The sequence below is a fragment of the Megalobrama amblycephala genome, linkage group LG16 (assembly GCF_018812025.1).
Source record: "Megalobrama amblycephala isolate DHTTF-2021 linkage group LG16, ASM1881202v1, whole genome shotgun sequence".
Taxonomy (NCBI): domain Eukaryota; kingdom Metazoa; phylum Chordata; class Actinopteri; order Cypriniformes; family Xenocyprididae; genus Megalobrama; species Megalobrama amblycephala.
The window spans coordinates 44,045,293-44,069,223 of NC_063059.1; the positions used below are offsets into that span (position 1 = coordinate 44,045,293).

Sequence of the window (23,931 nt, forward strand, 5' to 3'; positions counted from 1 at the left end):
GTGCGTTCACGCGGCCTTGTAATTCCTGTAGTTACGAGATTCTAGCTTGTAAAAAGCGTTCACGTCCTCATAGAGATCGTAGTTACAGCTTGTAAGCTGGGAGTTTTCTGAAAGCTCCCAGATGTACCACGTGGCCACTATACCACCTGACCGTGGCCACTATACCACCTGACCACCTAGATTAATTTAGGCGTTGATAGTGGTGCCATGGAAACGCATAATTCCCAGTCCAAGGACCAAAAGGACATGAACAGCTCCGAATATAACGTCACGTGTTGTCATTTCAAGATACCGGTAAATACAAGGTGACGTGAACGCAGCAATACACACACACACCCCACGAAGTCTTGATTTGCCGAGGTGATCATTTCTGAGCGTTTTCTGTGGACTGTTTTTCTGTTACCAATTGGACTGTTTATCTACCTGTGATTCTCCGCCGCCTACCCTGATCCTTGCCTGTTTCCTGGACTCTGTTTCTGCCTGCCGCCTGCCCTGATCTCTGCTTGTTGTAAGACCCTGATTCATTGCCGCCCGCCACGACCATTGCCTGTCCCTGTTTATGCTTCTGCCTAGCCCTTGCCTGTACAGTGCTCATTTGAATAAAAGCTGCAAATGGATCCTCACTCTGTTGACCCATCATTACAGTAATAAAGTTTGGTATGATTTTTTTTTAAAGTCTCTTCTGCTCACTAAGGCTGTATTTATTTGATCAAAACTGCAGTAAAAATTGTGAAATATTATTGCAACGTTGAAAACAAATAATAAGCTATAGAACTGCATATCGTCAAAAATATTAGGCCACAGAAATACACCACTGAATCATAATCATGCTTTAAACAGAGCGCTGTGGAGTAATAATAATAATAGTTGAGATGTTGATGTTAGTCAGCAGTGTGTTTGACTGAATATTATAATGCTCACTAGTGATGTGTCGTTCTTGAACGATTCGTTCATTTTGAACGAATCTTTAATGTGACTCGGGAAGAACGAGTCGTCTCGGGGGGTGATTCGTTCAGTCGCGCATGTGCAATATTCTACAGGTTCTGTACTGCTAGAAGTAGTTCACCTGATGATTCAATTGATTAGTTCATTTCATGAGTCTTTCGGGTTTTGAGTCGTTCCTTAATCACGTGACAGACTCATACACTAAGACAATGCATTCTGAGCCAGAAAGAGAATTGATTAGTTCTTTTTATGAGTCTTTCGGGTTTTTGAGTCGTTCCTTAATCACGTGACATACCCATACACTATGCTGTGTGACCCAAGCACATTATATTTATTAGTAAATAACGTTAACTCTCCAGTTTTGTTTGAGTTTGTGTTACAACTGTTAAAGCTGAAGTTATCATAACCTTGATGTTTTAAACTAACATTAATAATTCAAATTCAAAATGTTATTTGCTTTTAATTTATGTCATTATGTCCTTTTTGAGCAATCTTCTTATATTAGACCAATATGTCAAGTCTGCCTAGGAAAAGCAATTATTATAACAGCAAACTCAAAATTGGAGTAAAAATGAACAAACTAGGCTATAAATACTTTGTATTGTAGGCTTGGATTATTATATTATTATATAGCCTAGTGTTTATTTACAGATAGACAGTCAAAAAGATAAATTAATCAATATTTTATTTATAACAGGGCTTTATTTATTCAAGAAACAGTAACAAAAACAGTGACAGAAATGTCAGAAATAGCGTATGGGTCTGTCACGTGTTTAAGGAACGACTCAAAACCCGAAAGACTCATGAAGAGAACTAATCAATTCTCTTTCCGGCTCAGAATGCATTGGCTTAGTGTATGAGTCTGTCACGTGATTAAGGAACGACTCAAAAACCCGAAAGACTCATAAAAAGAACTAATCAATTATCTTACCGGCTCAGACTGCATTGGTTTAGCATGGGACTGCCTGTCACGTGATTAAGGAATGACTTAAACCCGAAGACTTGTCAGACAAGAGGTGAGGTGAGCTTAATCAGCTTGTCATAAACTGAAGACCCAGGTAATGAATTAATCATTTCTGAATCTTATAGCATTGTAGTTTTGTATTGTTTGTAGTGGGATCAACGTTTGCATAAGTAGTAGATGTGTTGGGGAAGTAACACGTAACATTTTAATTACATTTTGCTAAAATGAACGAAATGACCGAAAAAAGATTCGTTCATTTTGTTGAACGAGACTCAAAAGTCCGAGTCAGTAAAATGATCTGAACTTCCCATCACTAATGCTCACCTTTGTCTCCTGTCCTCTAGATGGCGATCTCGTGTTTGTCTACTGTGCTTTCCATGGACTTCAAAAGCACTGAGCTGGAAGTGGCTGTTGTGACCAAGGAAAACCCTAAATTCAGGTACAGAGAGAGAAAGAAGCGTCTGACAGCAAACATTCACTTCATAAGAAAATACAATAAAAGCTTCTGCTGAAGGAATAAATGTAAACATATTTATAGAGAACATCTGTCTGTGTGTTTCAGGACTCTGTCAGAAAAAGAGATCGAGGATTTACACAGAGAGAGAATAACCTTCAGATGTTTTTATTTGATACGCCTTCAGGTGTTTGCTCGTTTCTCATTGTACACTTTGTCAGATTGTATTTGTCACTTGGTGAAAGACAAACTCTCAGTATGTAAGTCAGCAGACAGTCAAATAATTCTCAAATAAACAAGGTTTTCAGTCTGAAACAGGATTTCAATCCGCCTGCAGGATTTTATCTCAGGGGACGCACAGAATTAGCCCAACCCGCAAAAACTCGGGTATATCGCATGAGATTGTCATGCGCATTTCGTCAGTAAAGCCGGCTCCCTGATTACCGCTAAATCGCCATCACCTGCTTTCAAATGGAGCGGCATTTAATACACAGAGCCGTAGATCACTGACAAGCCACGCAATATCGCGTTCATTATCGAAGGCGATTCATCTGCGATATGAACGCGATATTGCGTAGCTTGTCAGTGATCTACGACTCTGTCTATTAAATGCCGCTCCATTTGAAAGCAGGTGATGCCGATTTAGCGGTAATCAGGGAACCGGCTTTACTGACGAAATGCGCGTGACAATCTCATGCGATATATCGCCCAGCCCTAACGCACATAAACACATTTGACTTTACAACACACAAATGCACACCTTTATTTATTTTCATTTTCTCTTGCTCTCTTAATATGTCATGAGTGTACGCAGATAGATTTTAATAATCAATTTAAAAATTATGTAAAAAATAAAAACGGCATAATTAGCGCCCTCTCAAGGTACGCAGAGTGCGTACAGCCATACGGCTGCAGGCGCCACTGATTAAAATAATACATTGATTCTTTCATTGTGTGCTTTCCTCTTTCTCCAGCAGGTGGTGTCATTTATTCACTGAATGATTTGCTCCTTCAGCATTGTTTTCTTCTGTAGCGTGTTCCTGTTTGCTGTGCTAATCTTCACACAACTTTGATTTATTTTTATTTTTTTACTTTAATTACAGTAATTGTGACAGGGAGTCATTCTCTTTTGCTTGGACACACACTTGGGTGGGCAATATAGAGTTTTTAAGATCTATCGATGTATTTTCTAAAGCAATATAGATTGAGACTATATCATTTATATCTATATATCCTGATGTCACATTGTTGCTCTGAATCAGGGCTCGATTTTGTCAGGTGAACTAAAAGCAGACTGCACTCAAACCATCCAATTCAGAGCTAAATCATGGCTGTACACACAAAACATGTCAAAGAAATGAAACCAAACACCTTGTAATCACTGTTGGCTTTGCTTACATGATGGATTATCATACATCTTACAAGTTATTTTGGCAAAAATGACATGTGACCAAATTCAAGGTTATTTTGGCTAGCAGTGGGTTACTCATAGCCGGACTGTATCGGGTCTAAAGTTAAATGTGACAGTGAAATGATGGCTATTGTTTGCTCGGGACTCTCATAATTCATATTAAAGGTATCTACACTTTTTTAAATTTTCATAACTCCTGACACAAATTAAGACACAACTGTCACTATAAGTTCTTAGAATAAAAGAGGTCAAACACTGAATACATGAAGTCTTAGATCTTTTTAAAGATGTATAGTTTGTCAAGGTAATAACAATAAATCTAACAGTAATTTTGATCTGATTTAAACAAAGATCAATTCAGTGCATCAGCGTCCTTGTGAAGGTTAACAGGATAAGGAGTTCTGTATTTCAGAGCTGGAATACAAAGATTTGATGTTTTGGAGTTGTAGGTAAAGTATTATTTATGTGTAATTTATTAATTGATAATCTTTTGCCACAATCTTTTTTTCCAAAGAATGAAAATATCTTGTGTTTTTTCACCATGCTCAAGCCACTTCCTTTTGGAGTGATTGAAAGCACCTTTTGACTTTTCTTCATTATGCTTATTTAAATCCCCTTGTAATTTGAAGAGATTTTGAGCTTCTTCCTCTGTTAAATCTGTTTTATCACATCGAACACCAAACTCTGGTATGATGTCATGTCTATACCTGATTAGTCTATACATCAACAAGTCCTAAATTATTACATAACCCAGAAATAATTTTACTGACATCATCTTTTACTCTTTGGGAGGCCATCTAAGTTATTTTCTGGGACACATTAAAATCACCCCCAAGTATAATTTTGCCATTCATGTATTTAGTTGAAAGATCTGCAGTTTGTTTCTCTGATTCATGAAGTAACAGCAGATTTGTAGATTTGCAAGTAGTACCATAAATATGAGCTATAATATTTTGCATATGTGAGTCCTCTAGTATGAGTTTTAACCTCCTTCATTATTATTACTCTTATTGTGAACAATTTTCCCCCTGAAATTTCCTTTGAGAATAGACCCCTGCTGATTTATTTGTACCATGACACAAGCAAATGTCCTTACCCCACTGACTCTTCCAAAAACTGTGATCAGCCCTTCAACTATGAGTTTCTTGCAATAAACAAAAATCAGCCCTTTTATCTTTCAAAAAAAAAAAACAAAACAAAAAAAAACCTTTCTTTTATTTATATTGCGGATAATCCTAACATTAGAAACTAATGAAAAAGTCAGGAATTAGAAATAACTTGAACAATTACTGTACTTGGTTTACTAAGTAGCGCATCAATTCCCCTCAATGTTTATGAACATGAACTTATCAAAAATAAAACATTATATTTTCTATATTGTAGGTGGAGGAGAAAGAAAGGGAGGGGGGGCAGCATAAATCATGCTAGCAACATGTTAACAACAAGCTAATCATGCTAGCAACACATGCTAGAAACATGTTAGTTGCGTCCCAAATGACGCACTATACACTATGCACTATTATGCACTATGTACTCATCCATGTAGTGTGTAAATTTTATATGGTTATTTTGTCATTAAACATCGACGTCTGATCCCCCTCCGCACTTCCTTTTTTCCGTTAATTTAGTGCATCATCCGGGTATTTAAAGTGCACTTTTTCTTTTTGGAATTTTCTGTGTGAACACACTACTTGCACTATTTGCACCTTGTGCATCCTTATGGACATTTTTTGTCCATTTCAGTTTTGTTTTTTGTTATAAGTGTGCCTTTGTTAATGCCAACTACATGAATTTTGGCTCAGGTGTTTATTTTTATTGGAATTTTAATATTTTACCCTCATTTCCTTCAAAAAATCAATTTTACCCTCTGTACAAAAAATACTCACACTTAGGACCTTAAGGACAAAAATGTCCACATTGAAACCCATTAAAACTGCAATTTTTTAACCCAGGGACATTTGACTATAAAATGATACAATATTTGCAAATAGGCATTCATTCTATCGGCAAGGCTTCAAATTTGACATTTTTACCATTTTTTACTAGATTGTGCCATATTTTCAAATTTGGCATATAAAAGAAATACTCACTTTATTTGTATTTTCTGCTTATGCATATTATAGTCTATGATAAAGTCAATTTTAAAAATAATGCAGCTATAATTGTGTGGGTATATTGGTAAGGATGCCAGAGTGTAGTTTGCATGTGTTTACTGAAAATTTAATTTGTGTAATTAGTTTGAAAGAAATTATATCATACTGGCAATCAAAAATCCCACTCCATGTATGAGTCACACCCTTGGCAGGGTCATAGGGTCATGTGAAAACTATGAAAAAGGTCAAAGAAGGTTTTGAGGTTTTTTTTTTTTTGACCAAACACGCATTTTAACCCTTGATTGCACTTTTTCACTTGTTATTGTTTTTGTACGGAGATAAGTTACGCTTGAATTTGAAGTAGAAGTTCAGAAGCCCCTAAACACATTGTTTTAGTTTTCACCACAAGAAAATGCTGATTTTTTTAGTCTGGTAGATATTATACAAAGTTTGAGTTCACACAGGTATCCTCACAGCCAAACCTATAAATATGTGGTGCTTGAGGGGTTGATCATTTCATTGTTTGAAGAGACGTTACTCAGCAGAGGAAGCTCTGAAGCTAGTGCTGCCCACTGAGAGTGAGCACACAGGTGCATTAGAAGCTGAGGATGTAAAGAAACCGATTTCTAAAGCGTTAAATTTCTGAAAATGAATGAATGTTTGGTAATTATGAATAGAAGAGATGCTGATAAAAAAAAAACAGTCAGTGAAAGTGGAAAAAAATATTAATATATAATATTTCTATGACAGTTTTTTGGCATGGACATTTTTGTCCATTATGGACCTAAGTGTTAGTTTTTATAAAAATCTGACACTACATAAAAAATATAAATGCCTCAAAATTAATGTTGTTGTTCTTCATTGACCCACCCAAGAATCTAATAAGCAAAAAAAAAATAATTCTGCTTAGCATTTAGTTTATGAAAATTAACTACTATTTTTAATTTTTTCATAAAAAAACACCTATGGCATTATGTAAACAAACCAGCATTTAAAGGGTTAAAGTTCTTAAAATGAATGAATATTTGGTATCTATGGATAGAACAGATGCTGGTTAAAAAATTTACATCACTGAAAGTGGAAAAAAAATATTAATAAATCATATTTCTATGACAGTTTTTTGGCATGGACATTTTTGTCCATTTTGCACCTAAGTGTTAGTTTTTTAAAACATTTGACACTACATAAAAAATATAAATGCCTCAAAATTAATTTTGTTGTTCTTCATTGACCCACCCAAGAATCTAATAAGCAAAGAAAAAAAATTCTGCTTAGCATTTAGTTTATGAAAATTAACTACTATTTTTAATTTTTTCATAAAAAAACACCTATGGCATTATGTAAACAAACCAGCATTTAAAGGGTTAAAGTTCTTAAAATTAATGAATGTTTGGTATCTAATTGACATCAGTGAAAGTGAAAAAAAATATTAATAAATCATATTTCTATGACAGGTTTTTGGCATGGACATTTTTGTCCATTTTGCACCTAAGTGTAACTTTTTTTTTGAGTGCACAAGGGTTAAAAATGTCATAGAATAGTGCATAAGTACATGAATTGGGATGCACATGTTAATTGTGTTAACATAATTATATATATATCTCAGTGGTGTGCAGTGGTGTTCTGAAATAAGGAGGCACATTTTTTATGTATTTATGAATCAATATAAATTCATGCATTACTCTTAATGTTGACACATCTTCCTTGTTAAATGAACATTATTTTACATTACATCAAAAAAGAAACCAAATACAATTCTATTTTGTAATTTTACATTAACAATGTATTGTAATAAATTATCTATTTATCAAAACCAAGTCAATCTCATCAAGTTAGTGTTTTAAGCATTTCTACATTCATTCCAAAATAATAACTAAAGGCAATAATAATTTAAACAATATATTTTATTTGTGTTGTGATGTTTTTCTTTTTAATAGTCAACTTAGGCTATTTTGGATCATCAGTCATGCTCCGTAAACACCGTCTGTCACAGACACGAAGATGTATTTTTAATTTCACCAATCATATACAATCATAACCAATTACATCCAATCATAGCGCGATGGAGACATTGCCTCCTCTCATGTGACTTTCCTCCATTCATTCTCAATTACCCCCCACAAAACCCACCACATGCTGGGAGTCTGATGATTTTCTATGGTTTCCTATGAAAGCAAAGGGAGGCACGACTCCTGCTGTAACTTTACCTGCAGGTGTCGCTGTTGGGCAGCGTTCCTTTAGAAATACGAGTGACTTGTGCTCTTTTTAATGTCATAATTTGTGTTGTTTTATATGTAATATGGATTATTTTCTTATCCTATTTTTTTCTCATCCTCTTGCCTACTTGGAGGAAACACCCATGATATATATATATATATATATATATATATATATATATATATATATATATATATATGTAAGTATCTCACAGTATCTCTCTCTCTATCTATCTATATATACACACACACACACACACACACACACACACAGTATCTCACAGAAGTGAGTACACCCTTCACATTTTTGTAAATATTTACAAAAAGTATGAATACATTTATATATGTTATAAGAATACAAATAGTGGCCTAATTTGTTTTTATTAACATTTTCAGATTTTATAAAATTACTCTGCAAGAAAGTTTTTTTCATAAATTGCTTATGCTGCAGAATTATGCACTCACTTAGTTTAATATTTTCTTTGTCAAAGCTTATAATTTATATTTTTATTAATTTGTTGTTTTCTCTAAAATGAAAGTGTTTATTTAATGGATTGTGTTTAACAAATAAAAGGGTGACCATTAGTGTACATGATTCATACTGTAGGCTATATGAATGAAGAGGAGGATGTTGGTCAAACTCTCAGGGATCAGGAACAATCCCTCTTCTACTTCACGTGACTGTCATTACACAGGAAAGCATCTTCAAGAACGAGAACAAGAAAGTTCATTAGAGTTTTAAGTTTTAAGGGTTAGTTCAGCCAAAAATGAAACTTATGTCATTAATTACTCAACCAGATTCCAAACCCGTAAGACATTAATGTATCTTCGGAACACAGATGAAGATCTTTCTAAAGGTATACTATTTAACTTTTGGCGCTTTAGAGGTTAATAAACAAACTACATGCGGAAGAACATTGTAGTAGTGATGGGATTTATGGCTCTTTGAGGGGATCCGGATCTTCGCGATCCGTTCCTTTCAAAGAGCCGTTCAAAAGAACGGCTCTTTTGGCTCTTTTTAAATATTTAGTCAGTTTTAAGAAGCCAGCTTGGGGGCATCTCAGTTTATCCTGTAAATAATCACTGGGAGGAATGATGAGGTGAGATTTGTAGTCAAATAATTAAAACTCGGATATCACACACCAATATCTGAGTTTGAATTATTCTGAAATATTGATTATTACCTCATTTGTCATGTGTGGACTATATTCCATAGGGTTGCACAAATCCCTCTGCTTAGAGAGTGACATCACTATTTTGGATTTACCTTTAGTACAAAGTGTGTGTGTGTGTGTGTGTGTGTGTGTTTTGTTATTCATACAATACCTACTCACAAATAAACATCAAAAACAAAGCCAGCTGCAATGAATTTCTGTGCAAAACAGCTTTTACTACAAACACTTCCACACAAGAACATTGTTATCACACAAGAACATTTTGATAGAAAACAAAAAATATTTAAAGTAGATAAAATTAGAATAAATAAAATGGAAATGTCTACATACTACATACTATTACTACTGTAAACTTTGCAAATAGGACATCAGCCCCTTCAACTTCCGCTCCTACCCAATGACAGAGGAACGCAGGGTTTTTTTCCACTGGAGTACTCACGTGAAGGATGCGTGCACAACTAATAACTAATATCTGCGCTGGGTGCGCCCCTCCCCCTATAACTGTTCTGTCTCGCGGAGGAGCTCATTTGTGTGCATCTGTGTGAAACACGCATAGGAAAAAAGAACGACAGAAAGAACGGCTCCCCTCCAGCCGCGACTCGGCTCCCATCGTTCATGTTTATGAGCCGTTCAAAAGAATCGGTTCGTTCGCGAACGTCACAACTCTACATTGTAGCCGGAGCGCTTTGAAATAGTCTGAATAACTTATTATAGGTGTACCTATCGTCGTGATTCGGGATAAGACAAAAACACAGGTTGGAAGATGGATTCATGATGTACTCGATCATATACATTTCTTAAATTTTTTAACAAAAAAGTCGTTCAGTCTCTGTTTACGTCTCTCTCGTCACTAGAAAGTTAAAGTTCTCATGTCGCCATTTTAAGCAGGTAAAATATGATACGGAAAAACAGCATCAAGTGTTTAATAGAAACGTTTATCAGAGTTTAAGCAGGAATTTCCGTGTATCTTTACGATGTTAAAGCTGGAGGATTTGAGAAGCTGTATCTTGTAAAAGTTTGATCGAGGTGAGTGTGTGTGGTGTTTTCCTCACATTAATATGAATCTCTGCAGGACATTTTAAGTGATTGTTTGATATAAAATCTTTAATAAAGGGTTTCTTTCACATTTCAAGGTTTCTTTTGTGTTTGGTGATGTCTGTGATTCTTCAGTATGACTGAGCTTGAGTTTACACAGTCACATGATCCTTTTTCTCCCACTCTCAAGATATGTTCAGTTAAATTATGAAGGTTGTTAAATTAATTTAATCGTTTCATTTAGTATCTGAATGTTTTGTTCATTCAGAGTCATTGGAGGAGATCAAACTCATCAGATTCTCCTGCAGCTTCATCATGGCTGATTCACAAGGATCCAGAGATGGAGATTTTTCTCCAGGATGCAGGTACTTTCAACAAACACTGTTAAATATTGTTACATCACATAAAAAGATAATTTTTTTATTAAAGGTGCCATCGAATGGAAAATTGAATTTACCTCGGCATAGTTGAATAACAAGAGTTCAGTACATGGAAATGACATACAGTGAGTCTCAAACACCATTGTTTCCTCCTCCTTATTTAAATCTCATTTGTTTAAAAGACTTCAGTAAAACACGCAGATCTCAACATAACACAGACTGTTACATAACAGTCAGGATCATTTATATGTACGCCCCCAATATTTGCATATGCCAGCTCATGTTCAAGGCATTAGACAAGGGCAGCCAGTATTAACGTCTGGATCTGTGCACAGCTGAATCAACAGACTAGGTAAGCAAGCAAGAACAACAGCGAAAAATGGCAGATGGAGCAATAATAACTGACATGATCCATGATAACATGATATTTTTAGTGATATTTGTAAATTGTCTTTCTAAATGTTTCGTTAGCATGTTGCTAATGTACTGTTAAATGTGGTTAAAGTTACCATCGTTTCTTACTGTATTCACGGAGACGAGAGCCGTCGCTATTTTCATTATTAAACACTTGCAGTCTGTATAATGTATAAACACAACTTCATTCTTTATAAATCTCTCCAACAGTGTGTAATTTTAGCTTTAGCCACGGAGCACCAACAAACTCATTCAGAATCAAATGTAAACATCCAAATAAATACCATACTCACATGATCTGATGCATGCATGACGAACACTTTGTAAAGATCCATTTTGAGGGTTATATTAGCTGTGTGAACTTTGTTTATGCTGTTTAAGGCAGTCGCGAGCTCCGTGGGCGGGGAGTGTGAGGAATTAAAGGGGCCGCAGCCTGAATCGGTGCATTTCTAATGATGCCCCAAAATAGGCAGTTAAAAAAATTAATTAAAAAAAATCTATGGGGTATTTTGAGCTGAAACTTCACAGACACATTCATGGGACACCTTAGACTTATATTACATCTTGTGAAAAAACGTTCGATGGCACCTTTAATGTAGTTCCTATCATACAGAATGAACACAGTAATCTAAAGGATTAAACTGAATGTGTTCTCTGTTACAGTTCAGTCCAGCAGAAGAGCTCAAACCCAGAGTCCAGCTGTGTGTCTGTGAAGAGTAACCAGTCTATGGATCCGCCACCAAAGCTTAAGAGTGGAGACAAACAGCCTGATCTCAGGTACTCAGAATAACATTTCTATAAAAGATTATAGTATTAGATTTTTGTATTAGAATATATGAAAGGTTTAGCTCAAATGGTTAGTTAGTACTAATTACTTGATTCATTTGGGAATGTTTATCAATTCAAGGAACCTTGAAGGAATTGATTTCAGATAATTAATCAATGTATTCATCCACTGAATCTCTCCATACAACTATCTGTCAGTTGTATTAAATTATCACTGTTTTGTCCATAAACAGTAACAATTAATATTGATCAGATTGATATTCTGGGCACAGTAGTAGGAATCTGACCGAACCAGTGACCTCAATTTGTGAACATAAATCCAACAAACATCATCATGTGTGCAAAACTCTACTTGACTACTTTAAGACACACTAACACTAAAAGGAAATGCAACACATTAGTATTTGGGTCTTTAACTCTTGTGCGTCCTTGTGCAACATTTTTCAGTCTTTTTCAGTTTTGTTTTTGTATTTTTGATTATTTTGCCTGTGTTAATGCCAACTGCATACATTTTGGCACAGGTGTGTATTTTTATTGGAATTTTACTATTTCACCCGCATTTCCTTTAATAAATCTATTTTACACTAGTAACACAAAATAGTTACACTCAGGACCTTAACCCTAAAACAGGCAAGAGTAGAAGAAAGGAGGAAGAAACATCAGTCATACATGTTTTCTTTAGGAAGAAAGAAGATCCGTTTAGATCCACTCTTGACAGACAACAATAACAAAAAACTCCCTAAAAATTCCTAGCTCTTCCATCCAGATAGCAAAATTATCTGTTTTTACTGTTATTTCTATTTCTTATGTTCTATTTGTATTGTTCTCCTTTATGTAAAGCACTTTGAATTACCATTGTGTATGAAATGTGCTATACAAATAAAAGTTGCCTTGCCTAGAAAATGATCATCAAAAAATCATTTCATATCACTTTTTATATGATCTGGACTTAAGTAAAACATACTGTTATTTAATGGAATTTTTTAAATATCTGATATAGTTTGGATTTTATGAGTTGTATCCACCAGGATACATTGCCTTATTTAGGTACAAAAAAAGTAGGTAGCCTACAATAAAATTGAGGCATATACATTTATTGTATTTTTTAGTTCAGCAGTGAAAAAATACAAAAAATGTATATGCCTCAATTTCAGAACACTTAGACGTGTCATACATGCAGCACATTTTGCATATTACATTTTTTTTTTTTTTGCATGAAATAAATCACAGAAATATGTATGACTTTGGCTTTTTTTTTTTGTACCTAAATAAGGCAATGTATCCTGGGCCTCAACCTCAGGTGGGAAACTAGCCCTTGAGGTCCACTGTACTGCAAGGTTTAGCTCCATCCCTAATCATCATATAATGTGATTTATGATACAACTTATAATTTTCTAAGTAACCTTGAAGACTTTGGTTAGATTTTTCAGGTGTATTTGATCAGGGTTGGAGTTAAACTCTGCAGGACAGTTGCCCTCTAGGAGCAGGTTTGGACACCCCTGTTCTACCATAAAATGAGCTGTGTGAAACTCTGCAAGAAAATATCTAGTTAAAATGCAAAGATGTATTCAACTAAATGTAATATCAGTTTTAAATATTGTATTACATAACAGAAAAAGAACACAGTTTTTGGTCCCCCTTCACATACACAGCTCAAAGAAACAGTTTACAGAAAAAAAAAAATTGCCTGTGTTTTTGTTTTGAAACTAACATTAAAGAATGAACACAGTAATCTAAAGGATTCAACTGAATCTATTCTGTTATAGTTCAGTCCAGCAGAAGAGCTCAAACCCAGAGTCCAGCTGTGTGTCTATGAAGAGTAACAGGTCTATGGATCCGCCACTAAAGTTTAAGAGTGGAAACACACAGCCTGATCTCAGGTATATCTTTTTCTATAAAATATATGCTTATAGTCACATAACTTTTTTGGTCTGGTTCTCAAGGGAGCACCTGGAGATACTTGGTACTCAAACTTTACGCGACACACTTAACCTAAAAGCTGTCCTCATCACTTTCCTCCTGACTACTCTCCTCACTATCTTCTTTTCTCTCGAACATGGTAGATGATGATAATGATTTTTTTTGTTTGTTTTATTTTACTCAAAGTTTGTTTTCTTTCTCACCTGTTCACTTATAACATAACTGAGAGAATACTTGCCGAGACAGGTATTTTGACATAATTGTGTGTGTATGTCTGCGAAAGAGGAATTCATTCGGTATTCGAGTGCTGTCTGACTGCCTCTCTCTCTCTCTCTCTCTCTCTATCTGCGTGCACGCGTTTCGGGGGTAACCAATAACAGCTCGCGAGTCCCGATTTTCGCCTCTTATTCCGCTTTTAAAATCGTTTGAATGTGTTAATTGGCGAGACAAAACACGTCCAAGTGATAAACTTTCACTCTTTGATGGTTAAATTTAGCAGTTAATCTGCGAATCACATGCGTGCTGAACCGTTGGACTTTATCCGTACGGATCACGGATTAACTGCGATTCCTTGCACACATAATAATTAAAGAACATACTTATCATCATGATTGCTATCTTACCAGAGATAGAGAAAAATCCTACTCCAGTAAGTAAACGTGTCCTTGTGAACGTGTCTTCTAAAATGTTGGCACTCAAAAGCGCTTCCCTCCATGTTTTCTGGTGCAAATCGTTTATTTTTACCACGCATGCATACCTGCGTACCACTTATGTGCACCCCTGCTTATAGTATATGATTTTTAATTAAATTGTTATTAATATACAGCAATGTAATGATCTGGATTTGAGCCAAACAATTCTAAGTTCAAATCCTGCAAGTTTTAGTCCAGGGATGGCTAAGTTCAGCTCCAACCCTAATCAAACACACTTGAACAAGCTAATCAAGTCCTGAAGGGTTGCTAGAAAGCTATAGGCATGTGAGTTTTTATCAGGGTTGGAGCTAAACTCTGCAGGACTGAGGCTCTCCAGGACTGGAGTTCACCACCCTTGTTTTAGTCTATTAATGATTACCATTGCCCTTGTACCCTCTTCATTCTGATTTAAGGTCAAATCTTCTATCCAGACCAGATATAAAAAAAAATGGTTTCAGGTAAAATGTAGGACTTTTTGTTGTTGTTGTTGTTTAATTTTAGGTGCTGCAATGGACATCACACATCACTCAAACACATGATTAATAATTTAAACTTATCAGAAAAACCTAATAATGTCCTATAATACAGCAATAAAACAATCAATTTTGTGATTTATGGCTATTTACTTTACATTAACTTGTGTAATAATCTGATATTTTAATCTTACAGCCATGACTCTAAACCTGCTGAAGTCCTCAACACATTGAGATCAAATCTGAGAAAGAAGTTTGAGTGTTTGTATGAGGGAATATCAAAGCAGGGAAACCCAACACTCCTGAATGAGATCTACACAGAGCTCTACATCACAGAGAGTGAAAGTGGAGAGATCAGTAATGAGCATGAGGTGAGACAGATTGAGACACAGTCCAGGAGAACAGAAACAGAGGACACACCAATCAAATGCAGTGGCATCTTTAGACCTTTACCTGGACAAGACAAACCCATCAGAACTGTGCTGACAAAGGGAATCGCTGGCATTGGAAAAACAGTCTCTGTGCAGAAGTTCATCCTGGACTGGGCTGAAGGAAAAGAGAATCAGGACGTCCAGCTCATATTTCCACTTCCTTTCAGAGAGCTCAACTTGATGAAGGACAAAACACTCAGTCTTTCAGATCTTCTTCATGTCTTTTTCCCTGAAACAAAAGAAATGGAAATATCCAGTGACAAATATAAAGTGTTGTTCATCTTTGATGGTCTGGATGAGTGTCGTCTGTCTCTGGATTTTCAGAGCGATGTGAGGTTGTGTGATGTGACTGAATCAGCCTCAGTGGACGAGCTGCTGATGAACCTCATTGTGGGGAATCTGCTTCCCTCTGCTCTCATCTGGATCACCTCCAGACCAGCAGCAGCTGATCTCGTCCCCTCTGAGTGTGTCCATCGAGTGACAGAGGTACGAGGCTTCAGTGACCGACAGAAGGAGAAATACTTTTGGAAGAGAATCAGTTGTCAGAGTCTGGCTGACAGGATCATCTCACACCTGGAGTCATCAAAGAGCCTCTTTATTATGTGTCACATCCCAGTGTTCTGCTGGATCTCAGCCACTGTTCTAGAGAAGATGTTGAGTGAAGCAGAGAGTGGAGAGATTCCCAAGACTCTCACTCAAATGTACACACACTTCCTGATCCTTCAGACCAACATCAAACATGACAAGGACTATGAGAAGAAAGTGAAAGATGAAGACATGATTGTCAAACTGGGGAAATTGGCTTATCAGCAGCTTGTGAAAGGAAACCTGATCTTCTATGAGGAAGACCTGAGAGAGTGTGGCATTGATGTGACCGAAGCATCAGTGTACTCAGGATTGTGCACTCAGATCTTCAGAGAGGAGTTGGGCTTGCATCAGGGGAAAGTCTTCTGCTTTGTTCATCTGAGCATTCAGGAACATCTAGCAGCTCTATATGTGCATCTCTCCTTCATAAACAAGAACATAAATGTGTTTGACCAAATTATCAAACCAACTAATGGAGACAAAGTTTCACTATCTGATTTCCATCAGAGAGCTGTGGATGAGGCTTTAGACAGTAAAAATGGGCATCTGGACCTTTTCCTTCGTTTCCTTCTGGGTCTGTCAGTGGAGTCTAATCAGAGTCTCTTACAAGAACTAAAGACACAGACAGGAAACGGCTCTCACAACAATGAGCAAACAGTTGACTATATTAAAGAAAAGATCAGTGAGAATCCCTCTCCAGATAAATTCATCAATCTTTTTCACTGTCTGAATGAGCTGGGTGATCTTTCACTAGTGAACGAAGCTCAACCTCGTATGAGACGTAGAGGATTACGTAATGTGAAACTCTCCTCATCTCAGTGGTCAGCTTTAGTTTTTGTGTTGTTGACCTCGGAACGGACAATGCATGAGTTTAACCTGAGGGGCTTAATTGGAGCTGGATATGATCAGTAAGTAACACTGAGTACATTACAGTCTAAACACTTTCCGCACTCAAGGCCAAAAGGAGTATAGGCTACTTTGAAAGGCTTGTGTGCTCAACTGTGCCCGTTAAGACAACTTTTATTTTCTTTCACACACAGCACATATAAACAACTTTCTAATAAAGCGACCAAATCTGCCTGTCAAGTGATAGATGAACTGCCTTTTTATCTTTTTTAAATTTAAATGAAAGGCAATGTGGATAAACATTTACAGCCACAATGTATAGAACACCACACAAGGATATAGAAGAAAATTAATAAAAACATTTTGGATCAATAAACTTAAAAATATATATAACTGCAGATAGGTATGCTTTTCACTTGGCAAATTAAATCGGCAAATTGCCAGTGCAAGCAAGCTTTAACTAGTCTACAGCGCAACATTGATGCACCGAAAAACAATCAAAAATTAATTTAGGGAATTGAATTAGAACAGAATATACCGTTCTAATAAATAAAAATAATGAAAAAACTAAATAGTCATGTGTGCAAAATGCCTAAAGTGCAGGGGAACAAATATTCAAAACACAAGCCACAAATAGTTAAATTAGATAACCCTGAGTGATCAATAAATAAATTAAAGTTAAAGAAATTATTAAAATAACAAAAATATAGCCAGAATTGTCAGCTTTGTCTTTTAAACTGCAGAGACAATAAACGCTGAACTGGAGTGGCAGTAATTTTAGCTAAACATGTTCACAGCATCCAAAAATCAAATTAGAACTGGCTGAAATGATTTGAAATCACTTGTAGCCTAACTGATCGAAAAACATCCAGTCTTTTAGGGGATCTGCCTGTGTCCGTTTGAGTCTTTTCAAATAGTGCGCTAGTCAGCTCGTTAACGTTGGCCGACAGAAGTGCGCCACAGTGTTTGTCGTTGTTGAGTGATAGGACATGAGCTATTGGCACAATTTGCATCTTACTTTTTTGTATTATTTTTTTACCATTTCAAAGTGTATCCAATTCCACACAGATATTATCCCAGACATTGTTAAAGATTTAATCCCTGCCGCCAAGATATTGAGCGCCCCCATATCTCGTTTCATAACACCCCTGCGAAGATTCGACTGTGAGATTGGTAGTCGAATCAGGCTCCTCCTATCGAAGCATTGAATTGTTGACTATTCAGGGTCACCCCTATTATTATTATTATTATTATTATTATTATTATTATTAGCATTATTAGCATTAGTAATGAACTTTTTTTTTTCAAATAGTGACACCCTGAAAGCACAAAATACAGCAGATGAAGTTCTTCAGAAGCTGCTGCCTGTGGTTACAGCAACTAGATCAGCTGTGTAAGTAACACTGAGAACAATCATCATGGTTAAAACATTATAACATTTCTTACTTAAACATTATAAATTAATGGTTTAATAAAAAAATATGAGTGTATATGTGTGTGTGTATATTAGGGGTCTAACGGTACACGTATTTGTACCGAACCGTTTCGGTACAGGGCTTTCGGTACGGTGCACGTGTGTACCGAAGCATTACATTGCAACCAATATTCACCACCAATAACCGCAATAAGCTCTGCGTTTTGTTACTTTGTTAAGTGTCATCCTTCAAATTCTGTCCACGAAATCATGAAGTTTAAACAGAAAATGCCATTTTGACGTGCTTTGATGTGGGGTGACAGATCACTGTACAGGCGCCTCAGTTCAACCGGCAGCGCGAGCGCGGAGCGCAAGTGAATGTGTTCATCTCTTCCTCCTTAATACTAGTTACAGAATAAACATGAAAGAACATCTGAAGGTATGTTGCAAGATTCAGTACAACTTACTGAAACGGTCATATCTCATGTAATCGCTCATTCAGTGTTTCAACGGTGGAAAGACATCAATGAAAGCTTCCGTATTCAACAATATGTCATGATGCATTTACCTCAGAAAAGCCATTCAGTGTTCACAGCTTGTTAGTTCGCGAGAGAAATGAACTCTTTCGCTTAATATATGCACTGTATTAGCCAATATATTCATTATTCTACTTAACCTTTTAGTGATATCCTGATTAGGCTATTTAATTTATGTTTAAATAAATCTGATGTTAAAATAACAGCCACTGTGTAGAAATGATTATATTTCAACAACGAATTGGAGTAAAAACATTTAGAAGTTAATGCAAAAACTGCCTTAGGTGCAGCTTACAGGTTTGCATACAATTTGTTATTTGAGTGTTGATTATTTTATCTAAAAATAAAAAGCAATTGAATTTAGGCTAATAGTTTGGGCTTCTTTCAAGTTAGGGCTCCCTACATAGTTTATAGCATTAGCAGAGATCATTTTTTTTATCCTTAAGAAACTTTTAGTTTTAATTTAATTTAATATATTTAAAGACAAAAACACAATTTGTTCAGTAAACCTCTGTTTAATAATAAAAAAAAGCAATTTTATGTTTAGTTTTCTCTCCACCTGCTGTACCGAAAACTGTACCGAACCGTGACTTCAAAACCGAGGTACGTACCGAACCGTGAGTTTTGTGTACCGTTACACCCCTAGTGTATATATATATATATATATATATATACAGTGGGTATGGAAAGTATTCAGACCCCCTTAAATTTTTCACTCTTTGTTATATTGCAGCCATTTGCTAAAATCATTTAAGTTCATTTTTTCCCTCATTAATGTACACACAGCACCCCATATTGACAGAAAAACACAGAATTGTTGACATTTTTGCAGATTTATTAAAAAAGAAAAACTGAAATATCACATGGTCCTAAGTATTCAGACCCTTTGCTGTGACACTCATATATTTAACTCAGGTGCTGTCCATTTCTTCTGATCATCCTTGAGATGGTTCTACACCTTCATTTGAGTCCAGCTGTGTTTAATTATACTGATTGGACTTGATTAGGAAAGCCACACACCTGTCTATATAAGACCTTACAGCTCACAGTGCATGTCAGAGCAAATGAGAATCATGAGGTCAAAGGAACTGCCTGAAGAGCTCAGAGACAGAATTGTGGCAAGGCACAGATCTGGCCAAGGTTACAAAAACATTTCTGCTGCACTTAAGGTTCCTAAGAGCACAGTGGCCTCCATAATCCTTAAATGGAAGATGTTTGGGACGACCAGAACCCTTCCGAGAGCTGGCCGTCCGGCCAAACTAAGCTATCGGGGGAGAAGAGCCTTGGTGAGAGAGGTAAAGAAGAACCCAAAGATCACTGTGGCTGAGCTCCAGAGATGCAGTCGGGAGATTGGAGAAAATTGTAGAAAGTCAACCATCACTGCAGCCCTCCACCAGTTGGGGCTTTATGGCAGAGTGGCCCGACGGAAGCCTCTCCTCAGTGCAAGACACATGAAAGCCCGCATGGAGTTTGCCAAGATGGTGAGAAATAAGATTCTCTGGTCTGATGAGACCAAGATAGAACTTTTTGGCCTTAATTCTAAGCAGTATGTGTGGAGAAAACCAGGCACTGCTCATCACCTGTCCAATACAGTCCCAAAAGTGAAGCATGGTGGTGGCATCATGCTGTGGGGTGTTTTTCAGCTGCAGGGACAGGACGACTGGTTGCAATCGAGGGAAAGATGAATGCGGCCAAGTACAGAGATATCCTGGACGAAAACCTTCTCCAGAGTGCTCAGGACCTCAGACTGGGCCGAAGGTTTACCTTCCAACAAGACAATGACCCTAAGCACACAGCTAAAATAACGAAGGAGTGGCTTCACAACAACTCCGTGACTGTTCTTGAATGGCCCAGCCAGAGCCCTGACTTAAACCCAATTGAGCATCTCTGGAGAGACCTAAAAATGGCTGTCCACCAACGTTTACCATCCAACCTGACAGAACTGGAGAGGATCTGCAAGGAGGAATGGCAGATGATCCCCAAATCCAGGTGTGAAAAACTTGTTGCATCTTTCCCAAAAAGACTCATGGCTGTATTAGATCAAAAGGGTGCTTCTATTAAATACTGAGCAAAGGGTCTGAATACTTGGGACCATGTGATATTTCAGTTTTTCTTTTTTAATAAATCTGCAAAAATGTCAACAATTCTGTGTTTTTCTGTCAATATGGGGTGCTGTGTGTACATTAATGAGGAAAAAAAATGAACTTAAATGATTTTAGCAAATGGCTGCAATATAACAAAGAGTGAAAAATTTAAGGGGGTCTGAATACTTTCCGTACCCACTGTATATATATATATATATATATATATATATATATATATATATATATATATATATATATACAGTGGGTACGGAAAGTATTCAGACCCCCTTAAATTTTTCACTGTTATATTGCAGCCATTTGCTAAAATCATTTAAATTCATTTTTTTTCCTCATTAATGTTCTAAGAATTCAGACCCTTTGCTCAGTATTTAGTAGAAGCAGCCTTTTGATCTAATACAGCTATGAGTCTTTTTGGGAAAGATGCAACAAGTTTTTCACACCTGGATTTGGGGATCCTCTGCCTTTCCTCCTTGCAGATCCTCTCCAGTTCTGTCAGGTTGGATGGTAAACGTTGGTGGACAGCCATTTTTAGGTCTCTCCAGAGATGCTCAATTGGGTTTAAGTCAGGGCTCTGGCTGGGCCATTCAAGAACAGTCACGTAGTAGTTGTGAAGCCACTCCTTCGTTATTTTAGCTGTGTGCTTAGGGTCATTGTCTTGTTGGAAGGTAAACCTTCGGCCCAGTCTGAGGTCCTGAGCACTCTGGAGAAGGTTTTCATCCAGGATATCCCTGTACTTGGCCGCATTCATCTTTCCCTCGATTGCAACCAGTCGTCCTGTCCCTGCAGCTGAAAAACACCCCACAGCATGATGCTGCCACCACCATGCTTCACTGTTGGGACTGTATTGGACAGGTGATGAGCAGTGCCTGGTTTTCTCCACACATACCGCTTAGAATTAAGGCCAAAAAGTTCTATCTTGGTCTCATCAGACCAGAGAATCTTATTTCTCACCATCTTGAAGTCCTTCAGGCGGGCTTTCATGTGTCTTGCACTGAGGAGTGTCTTCCGTCGGGTCACTCTGCCATAAAGCCCCGACTGGTGGAGGGCTGCAGTGATGGTTGACTTTCTACAACTTTCTCCCATCTCCCGACTGCATCTCTGGAGCTCAGCCACAGTGATCTTTGGGTTCTTCTTTACCTCTCTCACCAAGGCTCTTCTCCCCCGATAGCTCAGTTTGGCCGGACGGCCAGCTCTAGGAAGGGTTCTGGTCATCCCAAACATCTTCCATTTAAGGATTATGGAGGCCACTGTGCTCTTAGGAACCTTAAGTGCAGCAGAATTTTTTTTGTAACCTTGGCCAGATCTGTGCCTTGCCACAATTCTGTCTCTGAGCTCTTCAGGCAGTTCCTTTGACCTCATGATTCTCATTTGCTCTGACATGCACTGTGATCTGTAAGGTCTTATATAGACAGGTGTGTGGCTTTCCTAATCAAGTCCAATCAGTATAATCAAACACAGCTGGACTCAATTAATTTTATTTTATTTTTAAATTTTTTTTTTTTTTTGATTGGCAACAATTCTCAATGCTGCAAAACACGCTGTAATTAGGAACCTTTGCCGTTCTGTCTATGATTATTTATCTTCGTTTATTGTTCATTTTTTTCATTGGTTATTTCATTTATGAATGGATTTTGTTGTTTTCTCTCCTGACAACTAATCATATTTAACTAATCTTAACTGTCATTATTTTTGTCCCATGTATTGTAAAATTATATCATTTCAGAGTAGGGATTGAGGTTGGCCATATTTCACCAAGGTCTGTATTATGTCATATCTAACATAATCCTTCCTCCCCGCTAGATGGCGATGTCTGCCATAGGTTTAGTTAAACTACCATTCGAAAAACTTTGGATGCATCCGAAAACCTGGGCAGCTGACTTGTCGCCTCTGTTAAACTGTTACGCTGCCTCAGAAGTCTGTCCAAAATCAGTTTCGTAAGGGGCCTTCTTTAACACTGCCTTGCAAGTTATTGGCTGAAAAGGCAGCATTTATGAAGACACCTCACGAAACTGATTTCAGACAGACTTCTGAGGCAGCTTAACAGTTTAATGATCTACAGCGAATTAGCGCAAGCTTTGGTGAGAACTAAACAAATATTTAATTACTACAGTAGTAATTCCTTGCTAGAAATGACATCAAAAGTGCAAAATGTTCGTCAAAAATGTACATTTACAAACAAACTGAACAGCAAATGCAACTTTAGGACGGCATCTTTATTTTTCTAGTGCAACTTTCACAGAATGGAACACACAGGATTATGGGATATCAAAGGCAGCGAAGGATACATCTATGCTGCCTTCAAAAATCAATCAGATGAAGGTATCTCAGGAAACAGGCCGTGCCTTGATGCCCTCTTTAGACCTCAATAATAGAACAAAGATATCTGCTATGCAGACATACAACAACATTGTATAATGAGTTATTATATTTTGTTTAAATTTAATTAAGCATTTTTGTATTTCTTTTTCAGTTTCACAAAATAATGTAACAGATTGAGAGAAAAAACATGACCACTGCTCACACAACAACTTTGTTGGAGACTTATTTGCACAGAACAAAACTAAACTAATGGAATAAAAAATAATACACAAACAAATAAACACTAACAATAAACATGATGATGAAAAAAGATGTGCAGAAAGATGAGCAAAATTAAGAATATTAATTTCTGATAACTGAAGAGGAAACATTTAATTCACATTTATATTGATTAAATTTATCTTTTCTCAGTATCTGTCTCCATCTATAACACTGATATTGTGAACATGATTAGATGAATATTAGCTACATTATATCACACAGAGATGCTTTATTAGTAATCTTCAAAGCATATATGGGCTACGGAGAGAGTGAAGAGTGTGTCATTTTTCTCTACAGGTTGAGGGATTGTGGTATCACAGATGAAGGTTGTGCTGCTCTGGCTTCAGCTCTGAGATCAAGCCCCTCACACCTGAGATATCTGGATCTGACTGGAAATAAACTAGGATACTCAGGAGTGAAGCTACTCTCTGTTGTACTGGAGAATCCTCACTGTAAACTGGAGACACTGAGGTAAG

The 23,931-nt window shown here is 36.8% G+C and overlaps 1 protein-coding gene across 1 annotated transcript in view; it reads left to right on the forward strand.

The window, feature by feature from the left end:
* Positions 1–8,798: 8,798 nt before the first annotated feature.
* The window catches only part of LOC125249073 (NACHT, LRR and PYD domains-containing protein 12-like), a 48,748-nt gene continuing 33,615 nt past the window's right edge, over positions 8,799–23,931 (forward strand). Inside the window, exons 1-7 of the mRNA XM_048161262.1 lie at positions 8,799–8,940; positions 10,562–10,658; positions 11,751–11,864; positions 13,640–13,753; positions 15,155–16,882; positions 18,133–18,213; positions 23,753–23,926. Of these exons, the coding sequence (XP_048017219.1) occupies positions 8,904–8,940; positions 10,562–10,658; positions 11,751–11,864; positions 13,640–13,753; positions 15,155–16,882; positions 18,133–18,213; positions 23,753–23,926 (2,345 nt within the window). The 5' untranslated portion in view covers positions 8,799–8,903. The remainder of the gene's footprint in view (positions 8,941–10,561; positions 10,659–11,750; positions 11,865–13,639; positions 13,754–15,154; positions 16,883–18,132; positions 18,214–23,752; positions 23,927–23,931) is intronic.